At 48.8% G+C, this 18,187-nt stretch overlaps 1 protein-coding gene across 6 annotated transcripts in view; it reads right to left on the reverse strand.

Annotated features, from left to right (window-relative positions):
• ANKRD44 (ankyrin repeat domain 44) overlaps window positions 1–18,187 on the reverse strand; it is a 223,762-nt gene that overhangs the window by 121,093 nt on the left and 84,482 nt on the right. For all 6 annotated transcript variants that reach the window (XM_070421756.1, XM_070421751.1, XM_070421753.1 and 3 more), the window contains exon 2: window positions 13,169–13,252. In XM_070421756.1, coding sequence (XP_070277857.1) covers window positions 13,169–13,252 — 84 coding nt within the window. The remainder of the gene's footprint in view (window positions 1–13,168; window positions 13,253–18,187) is intronic.

The raw sequence follows: 18,187 nt of genomic DNA on the forward strand, positions 1-18,187 counted from the left end.
AATCGCCCCGCGGCCGCGTGCTGAGCTCAGCCATCTCTTATCCAGCACGCCTTGAGCAGGGCATGAGTCTAGCTACCTGCCCCGTGTAATTTAGGAGTCAAGATTTTTGCAGTGATGACTCATCTTTGGAGCCCTGACCTGTCATGTCAGGAGTTCAGCTGCCGGGCAGGGCCTCTGTGGGGACCCCAGGCCACGGGCACGTGGGGGGGAGGCAGGGGGGCTTGTGCGGGTGCTCAGGCCAACGGCCAGCACTGACCACAGACACGTGAGCAAAGACATCTCCAGACGACTCCAGCCCCCATCTGTCAATCCCCCAGCTGAAGGGTCCCCCCAGCTGAGCCTCAACATCATGGAACAGAGAAAAGCTATCCCGCTCTGCCCGTCCGAATTCCTAACCGACAAAACCCACCAGCATCACACAGTGGCTGCTGTGCACCACTGCGCTGTGGGGTGGGGTGTTACGCAGCAATAGGAACCGTCCTGTGAGGTCCCGACATGCTCTCTGAGTTATTAGAGAAAGACAATATTATGTTTGGTGGTAAATGGCCTTACTTGTTTTCCAATCCAGGGCAAGCAGGCAGTCACTAATATCCGAGCTACAGGGCAGCTCGAATAGAGGCATTTACTAAACCCCAACACCATCTCTTGTGAACCAGCAACAGCCAGGGACTCTATACGCAGGATCCTGGGGACTATGGCGACTTCACTGTCCTCGGAAAAGTCACTCTTCACTTCTGTCCCCTCTCTCAGGAATGAACTGTCTCTCTGCTCCTCTCCCCACATCTCTCCCCCATCTCTACTGCTCAAGCCAGGAGCCCAGGAGTCATGCGTGGCACCTCCCTCTTCCTTGCCCCTCACGTTGAATCCCGCATCGAATCCTGTGTGAGCCCCTCCATGAAGTAGCTGGGAGCAATCATGTGTCCCCTCTCCTGGGGCTACAGTGAGTGAAGCCCCTAGAGCCGTGGTTGGCAAACTGTGGCTCGCGAGCCACATGCGGCTCTTTGGCCCCTTGAGTATGGCTCTTCCTAAGCCTTAGGAGTACCCTAATTAAGTTAATAACCATGTACCTACCTATATAGTTTAAGTTGAAAAAATTTGGCTCTCAAAAGAAATTTCAATCGTTGTACTGTTGATATTTGGCTCTGTTGACTAATGAGTTTGCCGACCACTGCACTAGAGCTCCTGAGGGCACAGCAGCCGGAACACAGCTGCCACCCACTCCAGGCTCCTCCTTCCACCCCCTTCACCAGAACCATTTACATTTAGGTTGAACCTGAACTCCTCACTCAGCCCTGATGGCCCGGCCCCTCCTCACCTCTCCTCCAGCATCCTTTTCCTCCACTTTCTCTCTCTCACTCACTTGCCTCCAGCCACACTGGCCTGCTTTCAATTCCTGACGCTTGTCACTCTCTCCCCAACCCCTCCGGGCCTTTGCGCATGTCTATATGGACTGAAACATGAACCTCATCTTCTTATGGCCCCCGTTTCTCATGGCCAGTCTCAGCGTCACTGTGGCCACAGCCCAGAGGGCTCCTTCCCAGCATCTTTGGTTCCGGATCACAGCACACTGTCCTTCACAGCGTCTTCTCTGTGCACATGCGCCTACTGACCCACCCCCTTCACCTTCCTACTGGCCAGTGTCTTTTCATGACACTGGAAGCTCCCACAGGCAAAGCCCAGGCCTGTGCCCACCGCTGTTACACACCTGTCACACCACTCCTCCCCTCTCCCGTCCCCCTGAACTTCCATTTCCTTCCAGTTTGACCATGGCTAGTAGTTCTCCAAGTGTGGTTCCCGGCCTGCAGCAGCGGCGCCTGGGACATGGAAGAAACGCATGTTCTCAGGCCCCACCTCCCAAAACAGGAACTGGGGCTGAGGCCCAGCAACTTGTCCTGTGACCACCTCCAGGAGGGGATGCACATGCAGATTCAAGAACGACTGACTATTCTAGAGACTCTCGTTCTACACAGCGTCCCAACGTGTGAGCGCATTCCGCTGGTGTTGAGGGGCAGTCCTAGGTACTAGGTTAACATAAATTTTAACAAAGGTCGGCACTCAAAGCCAAATGGCTTTGGAAGACACTGTGTTCAAAGACGTTGAACCCATTTTCTTAAGGCAGGAATTCTCAGAACCATGAATATGGCGATATGCACTGTAGATCATTAAAACACAGGGAAATTGGCAGAACGACTTCCCAATTTTAGTTAGCCACAAAACCTCCTCGTTCCTCTCCTAAACTCCTGCCAGATTTGTTCTGGACTCTGAGAAACACACTTTGGGAAATGTCCTAGCGTAGACCTTCCCGGAGAAAACCTTTCTCCCACCACCCCCTCCACTGCGTCCAAGTCCCTGGCGGTCGCTGCTGTGAGCTTCGTGCATCTTCATCTCCTTTGCTCTTGCCTAGATTTGAAGATAAAAGCTTCACAGTAGGCACACTGTAATGTCTTAATGTCAGTAAAAAGAACTCTGGTCTTTGTCAAACCTGCAAGTGTTGATCAGGGCAGACCTGGAAGGAGAGAACATGGCAGCAAGTCCAGGTGGAACTGGAGAGAGAAGCGGGTGTAGTCTCCTGTCCTGTTCGGAAGCAGCAATGGGATCCCTGCCTCGGGTGTGAGAGAACCGTCCTCTAAGGCGCACCCCAGACCCTACTTCGTACCTGGGGCTGGAGAGCCTGGTTTTCTCCCCCAGGCGAACGAGGGGAGGAGTCAACACTGCGCAGGTGACTGAAAACTCTCTGGGCCTGGCTGACCCAGCAACCCGGAGAAGGCTGAGCCAGCTTGGAAACAGGACGTTAAAATGCCCATGCCACCCAGCCGGCGTTTACTTAATCAGGGCTAAGGATCCGCCGCCTAATGAAATTTTACAAGCTCAGGTGAACACAGAAAACATCTGCTTCTCTAAAAGCAGCCCAGCCTGTGTGGCTCAGTGGCTGAGCCTCGACCCATGAACCAGGAGGTCACAGTTCAATTCTCCGTCAGGGCACTTGCCCAGGTTTCGGGCTCCATCCCCAGTTGGGGGCATGCAGGAGGCAGCCCATCAATGATTCTCTCTCATCATTGATGTTTCTATCTCTCTCGCCCTCTCCCTTCCACTCTAAAGTATTTTTTTAATAAGAGTGAATAGGTCTGTTTGTACTGTAATGTGCCATCTGCAGCATAGACGACCCCCAACCCTCGGGGTACAGAGCGGTTCTGTTCGGGGCCTCCAGCCCCTCTGTGACGATGAGGTGGTCAAGCGTGATGGGAGAAGGAGGGCGGCGATCTACAAGTTGGTCGTGAGCACATCCGCCACATTCATTGGTTTTGAAACTGAAGAATTTAATGCCACGGACCCTGACGTACTCTTTGGGCATTTGTGCTAAACACTGGAGCTCGCACACAGGACCAAAGGAGAGAGCGTAGTCAGCGGTGGCTCAGCGTGCGAGTGGGCCGGCTTTGGCGTGGCAGTCTAGCTGTTCTTACTTAGTTACATGTCAAAGTCAATGACACGGGAGAGGGAGAGACGAATAGGCAAGCACAGAGGGTTTTCAGGGCAGTGAGACTATTCTGTTTGATACTATAATGACGGATACATGTCATTGTACTTTTGTCAAAACCCAAAGAATGTACAACACCAAGAGTTAATCCTTATATAAACTATGAATTCTGGATCAAAATGATAGGTCAGGCCCTCGAAGGTTTGGCTCAGTGGATAGAGCGTCGGCCTGTGGACTGAAGGGTCCCAGGTTCAGTTCCAGTCAAGGGCACATGCCCGGGTTGCGGGTTCAATCCCCAGTGTGGGGCATGCAAGAGGCAGCAGTCAATGGTTCTCTCTCGTCATTGATGTTTCTATCACTCCCTCTCCCTTCCTCTCTGAAATCAATAAAAATATTTTTTTTTAAAATGATGATGAGTCAGGGTAGGTTTGTGGACTGTTACAAATGTACCACTTTGAGGGGGTATGTGGACAATGGTGAGGCTATGCCTGTGGGCTGTGGGGAGTATATGGGAAGTCTCTTCCTTTCAGTTTTGCTGGGAACCTAAAACTGTTCTAAAAAGATAAAAGTTTATAAAATTAAAAGTTTCTAAAGATCTTTTTAGTCGTGCTTTATATAAGATTAAGAAAACATCAATTGCCCCATTATTAACTCTACCATTAGTAACAACAGTGGTGGTAGTAGAGGCTTGGAGAAGGAGGGGATAAGGACAGTGGTTTGGCTTAAACCCTCCCACCATCCCCACCCCACACCCACCCATGCACTTCCTGACACTGTTGCTTTAAGGGTCCTGGCCACTCCAGGAGTGTGCAAGGACTGACATTTCTGTTGTAGCACTGACCATTGCCTTTGATGATGTGATTAGATATCTGTCTCAGCCACCTGTTCAATGATTCAGGCAGTCAGGGACCCTGTCCTATTCAGCGTATCGCCCCAGCCCGTGGCCCAGTGCCAGGAACTCGGTAGAAGCTCAATATGTGTCTGTTGATTGAATAGAAGAAGTGAAACAGCAGTGGTTCGATAGTTCATTTAACTGCCACATGTGTTTTAAATATGGTCTTTCAATATTCAAGTTTAATAGGGCTTGAGGAAATACACCAATTAAAGTTAGGACATGCGTAACACGACCTGTTTTGAAATTGCTAAACAGCTAACTAAAGTCTGACTGTGTCACTAGAAACAAGATGTTCATTGTACAGCCCCGATGGATTTGCATGAGCAAAATGCAAAACAGGGTCAATCATGGGATCTTTCCAGAACAGTTTCACATTTAGCCAAGGACTATTGAGTCATTCTTCAAAATTATGGGTGGTAAGCCCAGCCGGTATGGCTCAATGGTTGAGCGCTGACCCATGAATCAAGATGTCCAGTTCGATTCCTGGTCAGGGCACATGCCTTGGTTGCGGGCTCGATCCTCAGTGTGGGGCGTGCAGGAGGCAGCCAATCGATGTGTCTCTCTCATCGATGTTTCTATCTCTATCCCTCTCCCTTCCCCTCTCTCTAAAATCAATAAAAACATATTTTTAAAAAATATATTATGGGTGGTAAAACCTTCCTTAACTTTTTAAATTATATCTACAAAATCTACCAAATGCTGTATAAATAAAACTTTGTCCTCTAACAAGTATTCCTTTAATAGGAAGCTCAGAATGAAGGTATTTGCATGTGTCTCCATTCTGTACCTGCCTGAAGTCAAATTGCCATAATAAAATCAGACTTCTCTGACATTTAAAGTCTTGCCAAAAGCCAAGAATTCTGAATATTACTTTAGGGCAACGCAACATATTTGTTGTCCAGTTTTCCTCTTTAAGAGAAATGGCATTAAAGGTTTTATGATATGAATGACCTGTATACTGGGATATGATTTATCTCTGAGGGAATTCTATACCCCCCCCCCAGTTTTATTAAGGTATAATTGACAAATAAAATGGTAAGACACTTAAAGTATACAACATGATTTGATATATATATACATTGTGCAAAGATTCCCCCACTGAGCTAACACCTCACGTATTTGCCTTTTAATTTGGATTCCACATATGTGATAGCGTGTGGAATTGTCTTTCTCTGACTTATGTTCCTTAGCATGATATACTCTAGGTCCATTCATGTTGTCACAAGCAGCAGGGTTCCCTTCTTTAAGGCTGGAGAACATCCCACTGTATGCACGTAGCACATTCCCTTCACCCGTCATACCCCCGGGACCCCTGGCTTGTCACACTCGGCTGCTGTGAAATGCTGTCATAAACCTGGGTGCTTCCATCTTTCGGAGTTAGTGTCTTTGCTTTCTTCAGATAAATACTCACAAGGGGAATTGCTCAATCATGGGGTAGTCCTATTTTTATTTTTTGAGGAAGTTCCATACTGTTTTCCATAGTGACTGCACCGATTTACATTCCCATAAACAGTGCAAAGGGTTCCCTTTTCTCCACATCCGCACCCACACTTGTTATCTCCTGTCTTTTTGATGAGAGCCATCCCACCAGGTGTGCGGTGATATCGCACAGTGGTTTTGATGCGTTTCCCTGGTGATCTGGGATGTTAGGCCCCTCTTCCTGTACCTATACGTCTTCTCTGAGGGAATTCTATTTTCTAAGGTACCAAGAACAAAATCACAATTCCTTGAAAAAATAAGAATTTTATAAATAAATGTATTCAATGGTGTTGAGTGAAATTCACTCTCTAAAAATATCATTTACCATGAGTTTATTTTTACAGACAATGCAATCCTTACTCAACGTTCTGATTTTGTTCCCAATCTAACTTACTTTTTTCAAAGTCTACAATTGGATAAGCTTTTTAATTTTTTAATTCTGGAAAAGCACAGCTAACATAAAATTTACCATCTTCACCACTTTCCTAACCCGTTTCTAGGATTGGTGCCACTGTTGCCGTAGGTCAGACTCAGAGAGCCCATGAAAAGGAAAGTGTTGCAGCCGTTATTATAAGCCTCTGACGGAAAACAGACCCACTGTGATCAGCGCCTAGAGGAATATTGTGGGAATATGAGCTATGTGAAGTCAATGTTCATGTATCCACACAGGTAAGTCTCAAACCCATAATGCTGAGTGAGTAAAAGCAAGTTAACGAGGACACAAACAGTTTACTTATGTGATGTTTTGTTTTGTTTTGTTTTGTTTTTTTAAATATATTTTATTGATTTTTTACAGAGAGGAAGGGAGAGGGATAGAGAGTTAGAAACATCGATGAGAGAGAAACATTGATCAGCTGCCTCCTGTACACCCCGTGCTGGGGATGTGCCCCCAACCAAGGTACATGCCCTTGACCGCAATCGAACCCAGGACCCTTCAGTCCACAGGCCGACGCTCTATCCACTGAGCCAAACTGGTTAGGGCTTATGTAATGTTTTTAAAGATACACAACACCATCTATTATTCTGGTATATAAGTTCACAATGCACACATATACATTTTAGGGTATAAATAAAATTAGAGTATTTAGCCTGGCCAGCATGGCTCAGCGGTCGAGTGTTGACCTATGAACCAGGAGGTCACAGTTTGATTCCCAGTCAGGGCATATGCCCAAGTTGTGGGCTCGATCCCCAGTGCAGGAGGCAGCCCATCATTGCTGTTTCTGTCTTTCTCTCCCTCTCACTCCCTCTGTGAAATCAATAAAAGTATATTTTTAAAAAATAAAATGAGAGTATTTAAAGACAAGGTTAAGGGGTATTTAACACCTCACACAGTGGTTCCCTCTGAGGGGTTCCCTCTCGGGGAGGTGACGGGCCAGGAAGCCTATGGCTTCAGCTCTGTCCCTTGTCCCTAGTTTGTCCGGCGCCACTGGGGACGGGGGTGATGCGGTGGGAACAAGCCACGTCCTCTCTCACCAGCTGCGCTGGTGGAGGGAGGCAGACAGAAGACACACACACACTGCACGCTGGGTGCTGAGGAGTGCCAGCAGGAGAAGGTTAGAGGTCAGTGTGGGGCTGTTTCACACGGAACATCAGTGAAGGCGTCCCTGATGAGGTGGTATTCATGCAAAGACATGAGTGACACAAGGGCCATGTGTTTATACTGGGCAAAACTCTACATCTATAACATTTGCTTTCGTGTGTTTTTTTAAAGTAAATATGGCAAAGTGTTAACACGTGTTCCATCTCCGCGGCAGGCTCACAGTTATTCTGTTTAAAATTTTTCATGATAAAACCCGAGGATTTTTTTGAAGTCCACTACCATCCATTCCTGACAGATCAGGAGGAAAGACATCAGATGGCTCGAAATTTCTCCCGATGGAATCTCTCGAGCCTGTGGCTGCAGATGCTCTTTCCTTAGGGGTCCTGCAGCCTGGGGGCCCCCGAGAAACAGCCAGAAACGGGCAATGCTGTCTCGCCATCCGGCTATGCCTGCTCGCTTGGTTATTTATCCACCTGTATTTATCTACCTATCCAGGCTTCCCAAATCCAATACATGTCTTGTCCGACACAATGTTCTGCTTTGGAAGGGAGGAGGCAGAAGAGGAGGGGGCAGAAGAGGAGGAGCCGATCCAGCACGTGTGTGTTAACTACAGGGAAAGGCATCTACACAAAGCAGTGAGGACACGAGGTGTAAGTCAATGTGACGCACTGACCTCGAAAGACAGGACCTCTGGGAGCTGGAGAGAATGCACATGTTATCAGGAACCACATCCCAACAAATACTAGGTATAGGTATAGGTATAGGTATAGGTATAGGTATAGGTGATATATATACAAATATATAGATATAAATAGATATAGATATAGATATACTAGTAGAGATATAGATATACATATACATATACATATACATGTAGATATACATGTAGACATACATGTAGACATACATGTAGATATAGATACAGATGTCTGATGATTTCCCTTAGGGAAAATCCCGGGAGTCACGTTGCTGTGTCAAAGGGTGAACACAGTTAAATGTTGATAGAGTCTGCCAAACCGCCCTCCAGAGGGGAGTCCAAATTACACTCGCCCCAGAAAGGGACCAGAGTGCCCCTGCATCTACTCCCTCCTGGAGATGTTATTCTCATCTTTGCTGACCCGACAGGTAAAGAATGATACTGTGGGGCTGTCTGATATGAATCTTCCATTTCAGATGAGGTTGAGACTGAGCACCTTGTCTTATATGTTTTGAAACATTTATGTTTTTCCTTTGGTGAGTGGCCTCTGCATGTCCATCTAATTAGAGGCGCCAGGTCCCTAAGCTCACAAAACATCCTGGTCTTTATTCCCCTACCAAATACCTTATTGAAAAAGAAAAAGGAAAAAAGCAAAGTAAAATATACACAGGTGAGGGGAAATACACAAAACAGCTGGAGGGTTCCAAGGCTGTGCTATGGAGTTTGTATTTCTAAGGTTCGGGGAGTTGACATGGCAGAATGAAGCTGCGAAAAATTCAGAGAAGATATTAAATGTATCCCTTCAAGTTCTTTTGGTAAAGTCATACTGCACCCTTCTGGGTGGATCAAAAAAATATATTCCATTTTTACTCGGTAGAAGGGATTAAGCAAAAAAGAAAAAAAATACAGAACTCAGGGGCATGAGCAGCAGTGTCGGATGGGGGGCGGAGATGGAAGAGGGCACAGAGGCAATAAATGGTGATGGGAAAAATAAAATATTCTATTTTTAAAAGAAATAGTGCACATTTCTAGTTATAAATAAGTCATGAGGATGTCATATACAGCATGGCAACTAGAGTTAATAATACTGTATTGCATATTTGAAAGTTCTCATCGCAAGAAAAAAAATGTGTGACTGTGTGGAGATGGATACTGACTAGACTTACGGTCTGACCATTTTGAGACACAGACACACAGGAACAGATTGCGGGCTCACTGGGGTAATTTGTCTTGTGTTTTTTAGAGTGCCCTCATCAGACAATGTTGATATGGCTTCTTTTTTCTCACTTGGAACCTCAGAGGCCACTATCACCTAATCAATGCCCGGCATCCAAAATGCAGCTTTAATGTTTTTTTTTCCTCTATAAGTTCTTTGCCAACATAAGCTTAGCTTTCACCTCAAGATTTATTCTATTGTATTCACATAGCATCCCTTCCCATCCTGGAACTGGGGAGAGTGAGCGAAATGCCAAATCCTGTGGTCATATAACACACATTAACAGCTTGACAAAACAGATGGGGGTAACTTGGGGACAACCCAAGTGTAAAAAGACATTTTTGAGGCTATTCGAACAAAATAAAGTTGAATATACACTGGGTATTAGCTAACATTAAGGGATTATTGTTCATTTTACTTGGTATGATAATGGTGGTGTGCATGTGTGTGTGTGTGCATTCATATCTGTTAGCGACACTTTAAAAAACAAATAACATCACGGGTTTGCTATCACACGGGACCTACAAATCTTGGAATTGTAGTCTCTCAGAGTGTAACAGACTTTAAACATCACGTAGGCCAGGCATGGAAAAAACATTTCCATTTACAGGCCAACTCCATGCTCTTCCCCTCTGGCTGGTGATGGGCTAGGAGAAACCTTGGTCTTTACGAGTCAAAGAAAAAAAGTCATGACTCATCAGCGATGCTGGCCAAGGGCACGAGTTAGGACAGTGGGGCCACATGTACTGTTATTAGCACCGTGAGAACCCCGTCTAGTGGTCTCCCAGGGAGCTCATTACTTGTCAAGGCAACTCATTACTTCTTCAGACAGCTCTGTCTACTAAGTTATTTTTCATATTTTGAGCTGAAATCTTATTTTCTGTAGCTTACAACCACGTGACATAATGATTAAGTTTAGTTCCACTTGGACCTGACAGTGTTTGAACTACCTGGGAACACTCTCCTGTCCCTTCCAAGTTTAAAACATCACGCGGTCCTCCAAGCACTCCTCACATGGCACGGACACCACCTCCATCCTCACCACTCGCCCGTGACAGGTGCCAAAGTGCCGCTGCCCTGTCCCCACGTAGCACAGAAAACTGTCTGTTGATGTCATGTTGTCAAAGCATAAACCCCAACATGCCATGACTGCGTTAAAGTTTTGGTTTGCAGAATCTCTGCATTCGTTTTTAATTCAGATGTTCTTCTCTCTTGAGCTCAATTTGGCTCGTCTGTTGAAGCTTCTAAAATCTTTCCAGTCGTCCTGGCCAGGTGGCTCAGTTGGTTAGAGCATCGTCCCATACACCAAAAAAAGGCTGGGGGTTCTATTCCCGGTCGGGGCACATACCTGGGTTGCTGCTTTGATACCCGATCTCTCTCCCCTTCTCCCTTTCTCTCTCTTGAAATCAATAAAAACATCCGTTAAAAATAAACAAAAAAAGAACACACTGAGCAGAAAAGTGGTGATCGCTCGAATTCCCTAGAATTCTGTAAGACCCAGGATTGGTGTGGCCAAGGTTGCTAACTATTCACCAGAGTCCATTTGCTCAGACTGGGGACACGGCTACACTCATCACCCTCCCCGTCCCCCACCCCGTGCAGTTAGGTGCGGCTGTGCCTGAGCTCTGGTGGAGGGGAGGGGAGTGGAAGTGACTGTACCACTTCCGAGCTGATCCATAAAGCCCTCCCAGGCTTTGCTTCCATGCTCTTCCCCTCTGGCTGGGCTGGAGCCGAACCCCTCGGGCGACATTGGAAGCCACAGGTTGACACCTGGAGCCCCACCTGGAAAAGAGCCACCTCTCTAACGTGTTCATAAGAGAAACCACCTTCTCTCCTATTTGAGAGTCTGTGTGTTACAGCAGCTAACCCATCTGACTAATCCAGTAGAATTAAGTTACAGCTAAAATGAAGCTCTCCTAACCTTTACCAACCAGCGACCGTCACTCTCCTAAGGAGACAGAGGCCATTCAGAGGCCAGGACGATCCTCCTCGGTATGTCTGACAACAAAAGTCCTGCCGGCTCGTGACCATCAGGAAGATAGGAACCTTGCCTCTGGCTCGCCCGGGCTTGGACTGCAGCCACAAAGCACGCGGGCAGATTCCGGTGATGTCAGGGCACGGCTTGCCTTGACCCTCCGAAACATGAGTCCCGCCCGCAGGTCTTGGGCAGATGCCCGACTGCCTTCCCGGGCACTCTGGCCCTGGCCTCGTCTGTGCTGACTTTGCAGAAATGCCACAAAGCACTGCCCCGTTATTGTCAGGGGAGAAGCTGCCGGAAGCTCTTTCAAAAAGCCAGAGCGATCTGCACGGCCAGAGTGAGGCCACACCCCACGGCCCACCTTCTGAATGAAGCATTCAGCTGATCGATCGATCCATCAGGCAGGGATACACCCTCAAACAGTTCACGCCCTGGGCAGAGCTCCCCTCGAGGGGCAGATGGGCTCCCCTCTTTCTGCTGCTTCTACTCAACACCAGAGACTTCAGAGAGAGCTCCCTCCCCGAGGGGCCGGGCACTCAGGTAACAGAGTTACCTTAAGAGAATTAGCAGCACGTATTGCATGTCATTGCTTGTTCCTCCCAGGTCTCGGCAATGATTTGAAGGGTAAATGATTGACTAACTCTTGCTTCATCGCAGGTTCATTGGCTTTGAGATCTTCCCAATACAATGTTCTTCATCTTTTAGGAACCATAGACCCTTTTACTAATTTGGTGCAATGTCTTGACCCTTTCACAGAAAAATACAAATGCCCACAGGTGCACACGTACATGACACATGATGTCAGGCACACACAGCATGCCTAGTTCATCCGTGATCCCGGGCTCATGCACACTGCAGGGCAGAGGTCAGCAACCACTCCCTCTAAAGGGCCAGACTGTACAGAGTTGGGCTACTGGGGCCACACACAGTCCCCATCACAATTACTCAGCTCTTCGCTGCAGAGCAAACGCGGGCATGGCTGTGTCCCACAAGACGTTATTTATAGACTCTGGGCTTCATATAATTTTCACGTCACTAAACATTACTCTTTTCATTTTTTCAGCCATTTCAAAAATAAAAGCTATCGTTTGTCAGTAGTCTGTACAAACGCCAGTGACAGACCACAGTTGGTCAACCCCTGCTGTAGGGCATGGGTTCCAGATATAAAAATATTACATCTTTGGATTCACCCGAGGATATTTTCCCATTGATTTTTAGAGACAGTGGGAAGGAGGGAGGAGGAGGAGGAGGAGGAGGAGGAGGAGGGAGAGAGAGAGAGAGAGAGAGAGAGAGAGAGAGAGAGAGAAACATCGATGTGAGAGAGACACATGGATTGGCTGCCTCCTGTACCTGCCACTACCAGGATCTGGGATCAAACCTGCAACCCAGGTATGTGCCCCTGACTGGGAATCGAACCCGAGACCCTTTGGTGCAAGGGCCAACACTTTAATCACTGAGCAACACCAGCCAGGGCTTCACGAACTTCCATGATGAACGTAGGCAGCAAACCTCGACATCAGCAGTAACGGTGACGGACCCCCAGCAGAAATCCCAGGTATGTTCACCCCACATCAGAGCACTTTCACACAGCGCAGAGTGCAATCATGCTCGTCACTATTCTTGAATTGTGGTCACTACTGGACCTTCTGCTGCCTCTTGCTAGTTAAATGTGTTGCTAGAGAAGCACATCTAGTCTATCACAAATCCGATTTTTTATGTTTTGATAACTGTACTTCAGTGTCATTGATTTCCTTTCTAACCCTAGACATTTCACTTTATGGATTTAAAAACAGATTTCTGAGAAGCAGTCCTGAGCTTTCGCCAGCTACCAAGGAGGCCATGGTACGGGGAAGGTGAGGGGCCCGGGCAGGAGCCCAGCGTCGCCTACCAGAGCATTCACGTCTTCCGTCTTGTGGATGAGCATGCGGATCTCCTCCGGGTCGCCGCTGAAGATGGCCTGGACCAGTGGCGGCTGCAAAAGCAGGAGAGTCTGAATCACAACTATGACTGAATACATTCGACTGCATGCAGAGGCGGGAGGCTAGAAAATGTGTTCCCCAAAGTGAATCCAACACGATCAGCTGGCAAAGACGGATCGGGCCCAGGCCTCCCTCCCTGGAAGTCTAGTGGGGAGACAGTTGCATAAAGAAATAACTATAACACGATGTGGAGGCCGTGACACAGTCACATCTGACCTGGGGCTACTGGTGTGACATGAAAATCACCCACAGTTGAAATGGTCCCTGACAGGCCCTTAACTTCCCCATCACGGAAAGGACCAAATCTGTGATTTTGTGCAAACGGACTCCTGTAACCCGCCGCCCCCACCTCTCATTAGATGATGTCCCCGGCACCCCATCCTCAAACAACCCATCCCCACAGGACGCTAGTGGCTAAGCTGCTGGCCTCCTGCGCGCTGCCGTGTCAACGTTGGGAAACCTTGGGCATCATTCCCGAACACTTCCCATCGCGTGACCAACAAGCCTGAGTATTTTAGTCTTAATCACACCCACTGCCTCCCCAAAGGGCATGGGATCAAGGCGGGTGAGGAGCAGGAAGAGGGGGCGATACTCAGGGCTTCCTATTGGCCTCGCCTACATCAAGCAAGACCCCACGCATAGTGGGTCTATCAAGTGTGATGGAGACACAGCTGGAAGTGAAACCAGCTCTGCTGGGCGCAGGTAGGTGAGGAGAAGGGCCCAGAAAAGCTTCAGGAAGCGCCTTCATGAGCATGAGCTTGCAAACAGGGAAGGAAGGCAGGCCAGGCGAGCACTGGGGGCCTGCACGCGCAGAGGGGCGGAGACACATAAAGATGATGCGTCAGACATGCTGCCAGCAGCCTGGCCACCAGAGTGTGGGGAGCAAGAGGACCAGGGGTGGGCTCTGGGCTGGCGCTGGGCCTGGCCAAGGAGTGAGAATCCTGGGCAAAGCCAGCTCCACACCTGCAGCTCCTTCCCCAGCGCAACTGGGGGGGTTCACGCTCTCTGCAGCCCAGCCCCTCACAGGACTGTTACCAGGAAGAAATGAGATAACATATGGGAAAACCCTCTATAGCCATCTAACCCTACACAAACAACATGTTTTATTTTTTATTTTATTTTTATTTTTTATTGATTTCAGAGAGGAAGGGAGAGAGAGAGAGATAGAAACGTCAATGATGAGAATCATTGACCGGCTGCCTCCTGCACACCTCCTACTAGGGATCAAGCGCGCAACTCAGGCATGTGCCTGACCAGGAATCGAACCGTGACCTCTGAGCCACACCCACTGAGCTCAACAAAAATACTGAATCTCATTCATCTGTTTCATAACCCTCTACCTGCTGTGCTCCTGGCCAAATGCTCACGTGCACTTCCCCGCCTCTGTGAGCCCCAAGAGAAAACAAATCTCCACACCCAGTAACCACGATGACAAGCAGAGGCAGAGCCCCAAGGATCCCGGTGTGGAGTCAACAGTTGAGAAGTTCAGGTGCAGTGGGACAAGCCCATCCCGGCATGAGGCACCTCGGGGCTTCACCTGAGGAAGCAGCCGGGTAAGAAAGCCTCTCTCATCCCTCGTCAGTGGGGGGAACGCGCACGACTCTGTGGCCCTCAGTCCTCGCGCTTCTCAGGAAAGACCAGGGCTCCGGCCACGCTGGAATGTTCCAGGAGAGCCACCCGACAAGGCTGCCAGGCAGGAGGCCAGCTCAGCCCTCCAGCAGGGCGGGTGCGGGCAGCTTCCCCACGCCCTCGGCACCGCCCTGGGCCTGCCTCGCAGCGCACCTCCAATGCCCAGAATCCCAGCAGAGGGCGGGGTGCACACCTGTCCACACCCGGCCGTGCTCCACTCACCATCGTTGTGGAGGGGCTGTCAGTGCATAGAACTCCTGGCATCCGCTGGGAAGGGGAAGCCGAGCTACTGTTGGAACTCTCCCACACTGCAGGCACACGCACACGTGCACAGATACGCCCACACAGACACGCCTGCGTTTGCACGGGCATCTACACACGTGTGTGTGTACACAGGGGTAGATGTCGATTCACATACAAACCCCTCACCCTGCCCGCGGGATAGGAAAGTGCCTGTTCTCCATCTTCCTGCCAGACGGCACCTCTCGCACCAGCTGGCCGCGTGGCCACTGCCACATCCTCGTCCTCACAGCCCTGAATCCAGGCGTCACCGGGCTCCAGACCAGAGCTTCACTGGCACGCGCTCTGCCTGAGCGGAAGCTGCGTGTTTGCATGGATGCAGTTCTTGAACTAAATTACTGTGACTCTTGAGCAAGTTAGTATTTTTTTTTTAAGACATAATGGGCCCAGCCTGCATGGCTCAGTGGTTGAGCATCAACCTATGAACAAGGAGGTCACGGTTTGGTTCCCGGTCAGGGCACATGCCCGGGTTGCGGGCTTGATCCCCAGTAGGGGGAGTGCAGGAGGCAGCCGATCCATGATTCTCTCTCATCATTGATGTTTCTATCTCTCTCCCTCTCCCTTCCTCTCTGAAATCAATAAAAATGTATTTTTTAAAAAGAGACATAGGGGTGTTTCTTTCTTTCTCTCCCCACATCCCCACCTACAACATGCCCAGCAAGCACACTGGCATTCTTGCTGGCTGGGATTTTAATCCGATCCTGCTGTCTTCTTTTTCCCTAAGTATAACCCATTACTCTGGGAATAAATATTTGGGGAAAGATAGATCTAAATACTGTCTCAATTACATAATTTTAAGGAAGGGGAACTATTCTAATTACAGCGTCCTTGCTCGTGAGTTTAAAGTACTTAGACTGTACTGATCACTGATTGGAAACCACTGTATCCTTGGAGCTTTCGCCTTGACCTGCATAAGGCTTAGAGGCAAAGTCTTCCCTGAAAAAGAGTAGGATCCTAAGCTGGGCACAGGCGGGCTTTTCTTTTTGACGTTTCAACATGCGACACCAGCGTCCACAAAACAGGAGCGCTTTGGGTGCAGCCGGTCCAAAGCTGACGGACACCAATTCATAACAAGGGTCAAGGTTATGAAAAGCAAATAGTGGCAGGGGACAAAGGGAGATTCTGATGCCATGAAACCTCAGGTATCATTCCCTAAAGAAATGTAACAGACAGGTGGTGTATTGCAGAACTGTATGCCTGAAAGCTGTGTAGCTTTATTAACCACTACCACCCCAATAAATTCAATTTTTAAAAAAAGAAATGTAAACTCTTAAGAGAGGTCTGCGGGAATTTCAGCTTCTATTAGGAGAACTGCCTTGAACTGACAATGACAGCCAGGTGCTATGGATAGTGGCACAGCCCCTCGGGCAGACCCAGAGGCACAGGAATACCCCCTGTGCCTGCCTCACCGATGGCTCAGGTGGGCGTCAGCACTCAGACGGGCCCTGTCCTGTTTCAACCTCACCCACTAGCCACACGACCCTCTTTGCCGGGAGTGCCGGCAGCGGCAGCTGGCTCCTGGAGGTGACTGTTTGCACGGCTGGTGACATCTGACCCCTCTCCGACGGAGAAGTGCAGGGCAGAGGCGTCCCTGGAAGTTGGCGCCGCTATAAAGGACGTGGCTAGCCTTGCTACCACTAGAAACTGAAAATGCATCCGTAAAATACGAGTGTCTCTAGGCACATCCATCAGCCCATACAATGCAACGCTTCTCGATTTTAACCTCAGTCTTTGAGAACAAATTGAGACGACACCAGATTCCCACAAGTAAGATGCTGAATCAAGCACATACTGACACAGTACTCTCAAATTTTGCAGCAGAGTCACAATTCCACTAGGGGGAGCAAGACGGTAATCTGTCACCTGGGAGATGGGAGTACTGGTAAATACTCAGGTTGTGTCCTTAAGAAAAGCAAGGTGGCTGGAGGATGCACTGTATTCAGACATAAGAGAACTCGAGCTCCTGAGAGGGTTCCTAGTATAAGTAAACACACTCGCTCTGTACAGACCCAAAGGCAAAAAAAGTCCCTCCTGATCCCTGAGGCCCCAGGCACCATTCTCATCATTGCAAAACCCAATCCAATCATTCCCTCAATTTCACTTTTTAAAAGTGCATCCGACAGGGGGGTGTGTGTGTGTGTGTGTATTTTTCCAGAGAGGAAGGGAGAGGGAGAGAGAGCTAGGAACATCAATGATGAGGGAGAACCATTGATCAGCTGCCTCCTGCACACCCCACACTGGAGATTAAGCCTGTAACCCGAGCATGTGCGCTCCCCAGCAATCGAACTGTGACTTCACAGACGCTCAACCACTGAGCCATGCCGGCCAGGCGCATCCAACAGTTGAGGAGTACAGTCCATCGTGGGTTCTATGGGGAGAGGGCCCCCTGTAGAGAGAATCCACGCCAACCTGCAATTAGGCCCTGGGTCCCTCCTCCCAAATCCCCTAATGAAACCACGAGTTTAATTTTTTTGCTAAAACCTTGTGCGGGGCACTTTATAATCCCTTTGCCAGAGCTGCGTGCTCTTTACTAATCCGTCGGCTCCAGACGGTGAGCGGAGTGACAGAGGCTGTCACGGAGCATCCGTAACCACCGTCAGTGGCGAGAGGTCCAAGAAGACGCCCCGGCGACACGTGCCAAATTCCTGGCACGCTGCGCATCTTTTACGGAGTTGATTGGGTCGTTAAAGACTCCAAGTATCAAAGAAAACATCTTGCATTCGAATCAGGAGTGTGCGCTGGAACTCAACCAATCGCCAAGAGGGGGAAGTGATATTCCGAAACATCTGTCCATACTTGAGTATTCTGAGTGCCGTGTGCCATGAGAGCAGGCCGGGCGCGCGCTGGTAGTAGCTGATAGCTGATGCGGCAATAATCCCGCCATATGAAACCGTCGGCTTCTCTGAACATGCCGAAACACCTCATTAAGTCACAACTGGGTTTTGGCTGAGGCAGAGCTTGCGTTTTTACAAAAGGATAATAAAAATTTGTTCGAGTCA

Source organism: Myotis yumanensis, unplaced genomic scaffold (genome assembly GCF_028538775.1).
Source record: "Myotis yumanensis isolate MYYU_CA2020_CCGP unplaced genomic scaffold, mMyoYum1.0.hap1 SCAF_8, whole genome shotgun sequence".
Taxonomy (NCBI): domain Eukaryota; kingdom Metazoa; phylum Chordata; class Mammalia; order Chiroptera; family Vespertilionidae; genus Myotis; species Myotis yumanensis.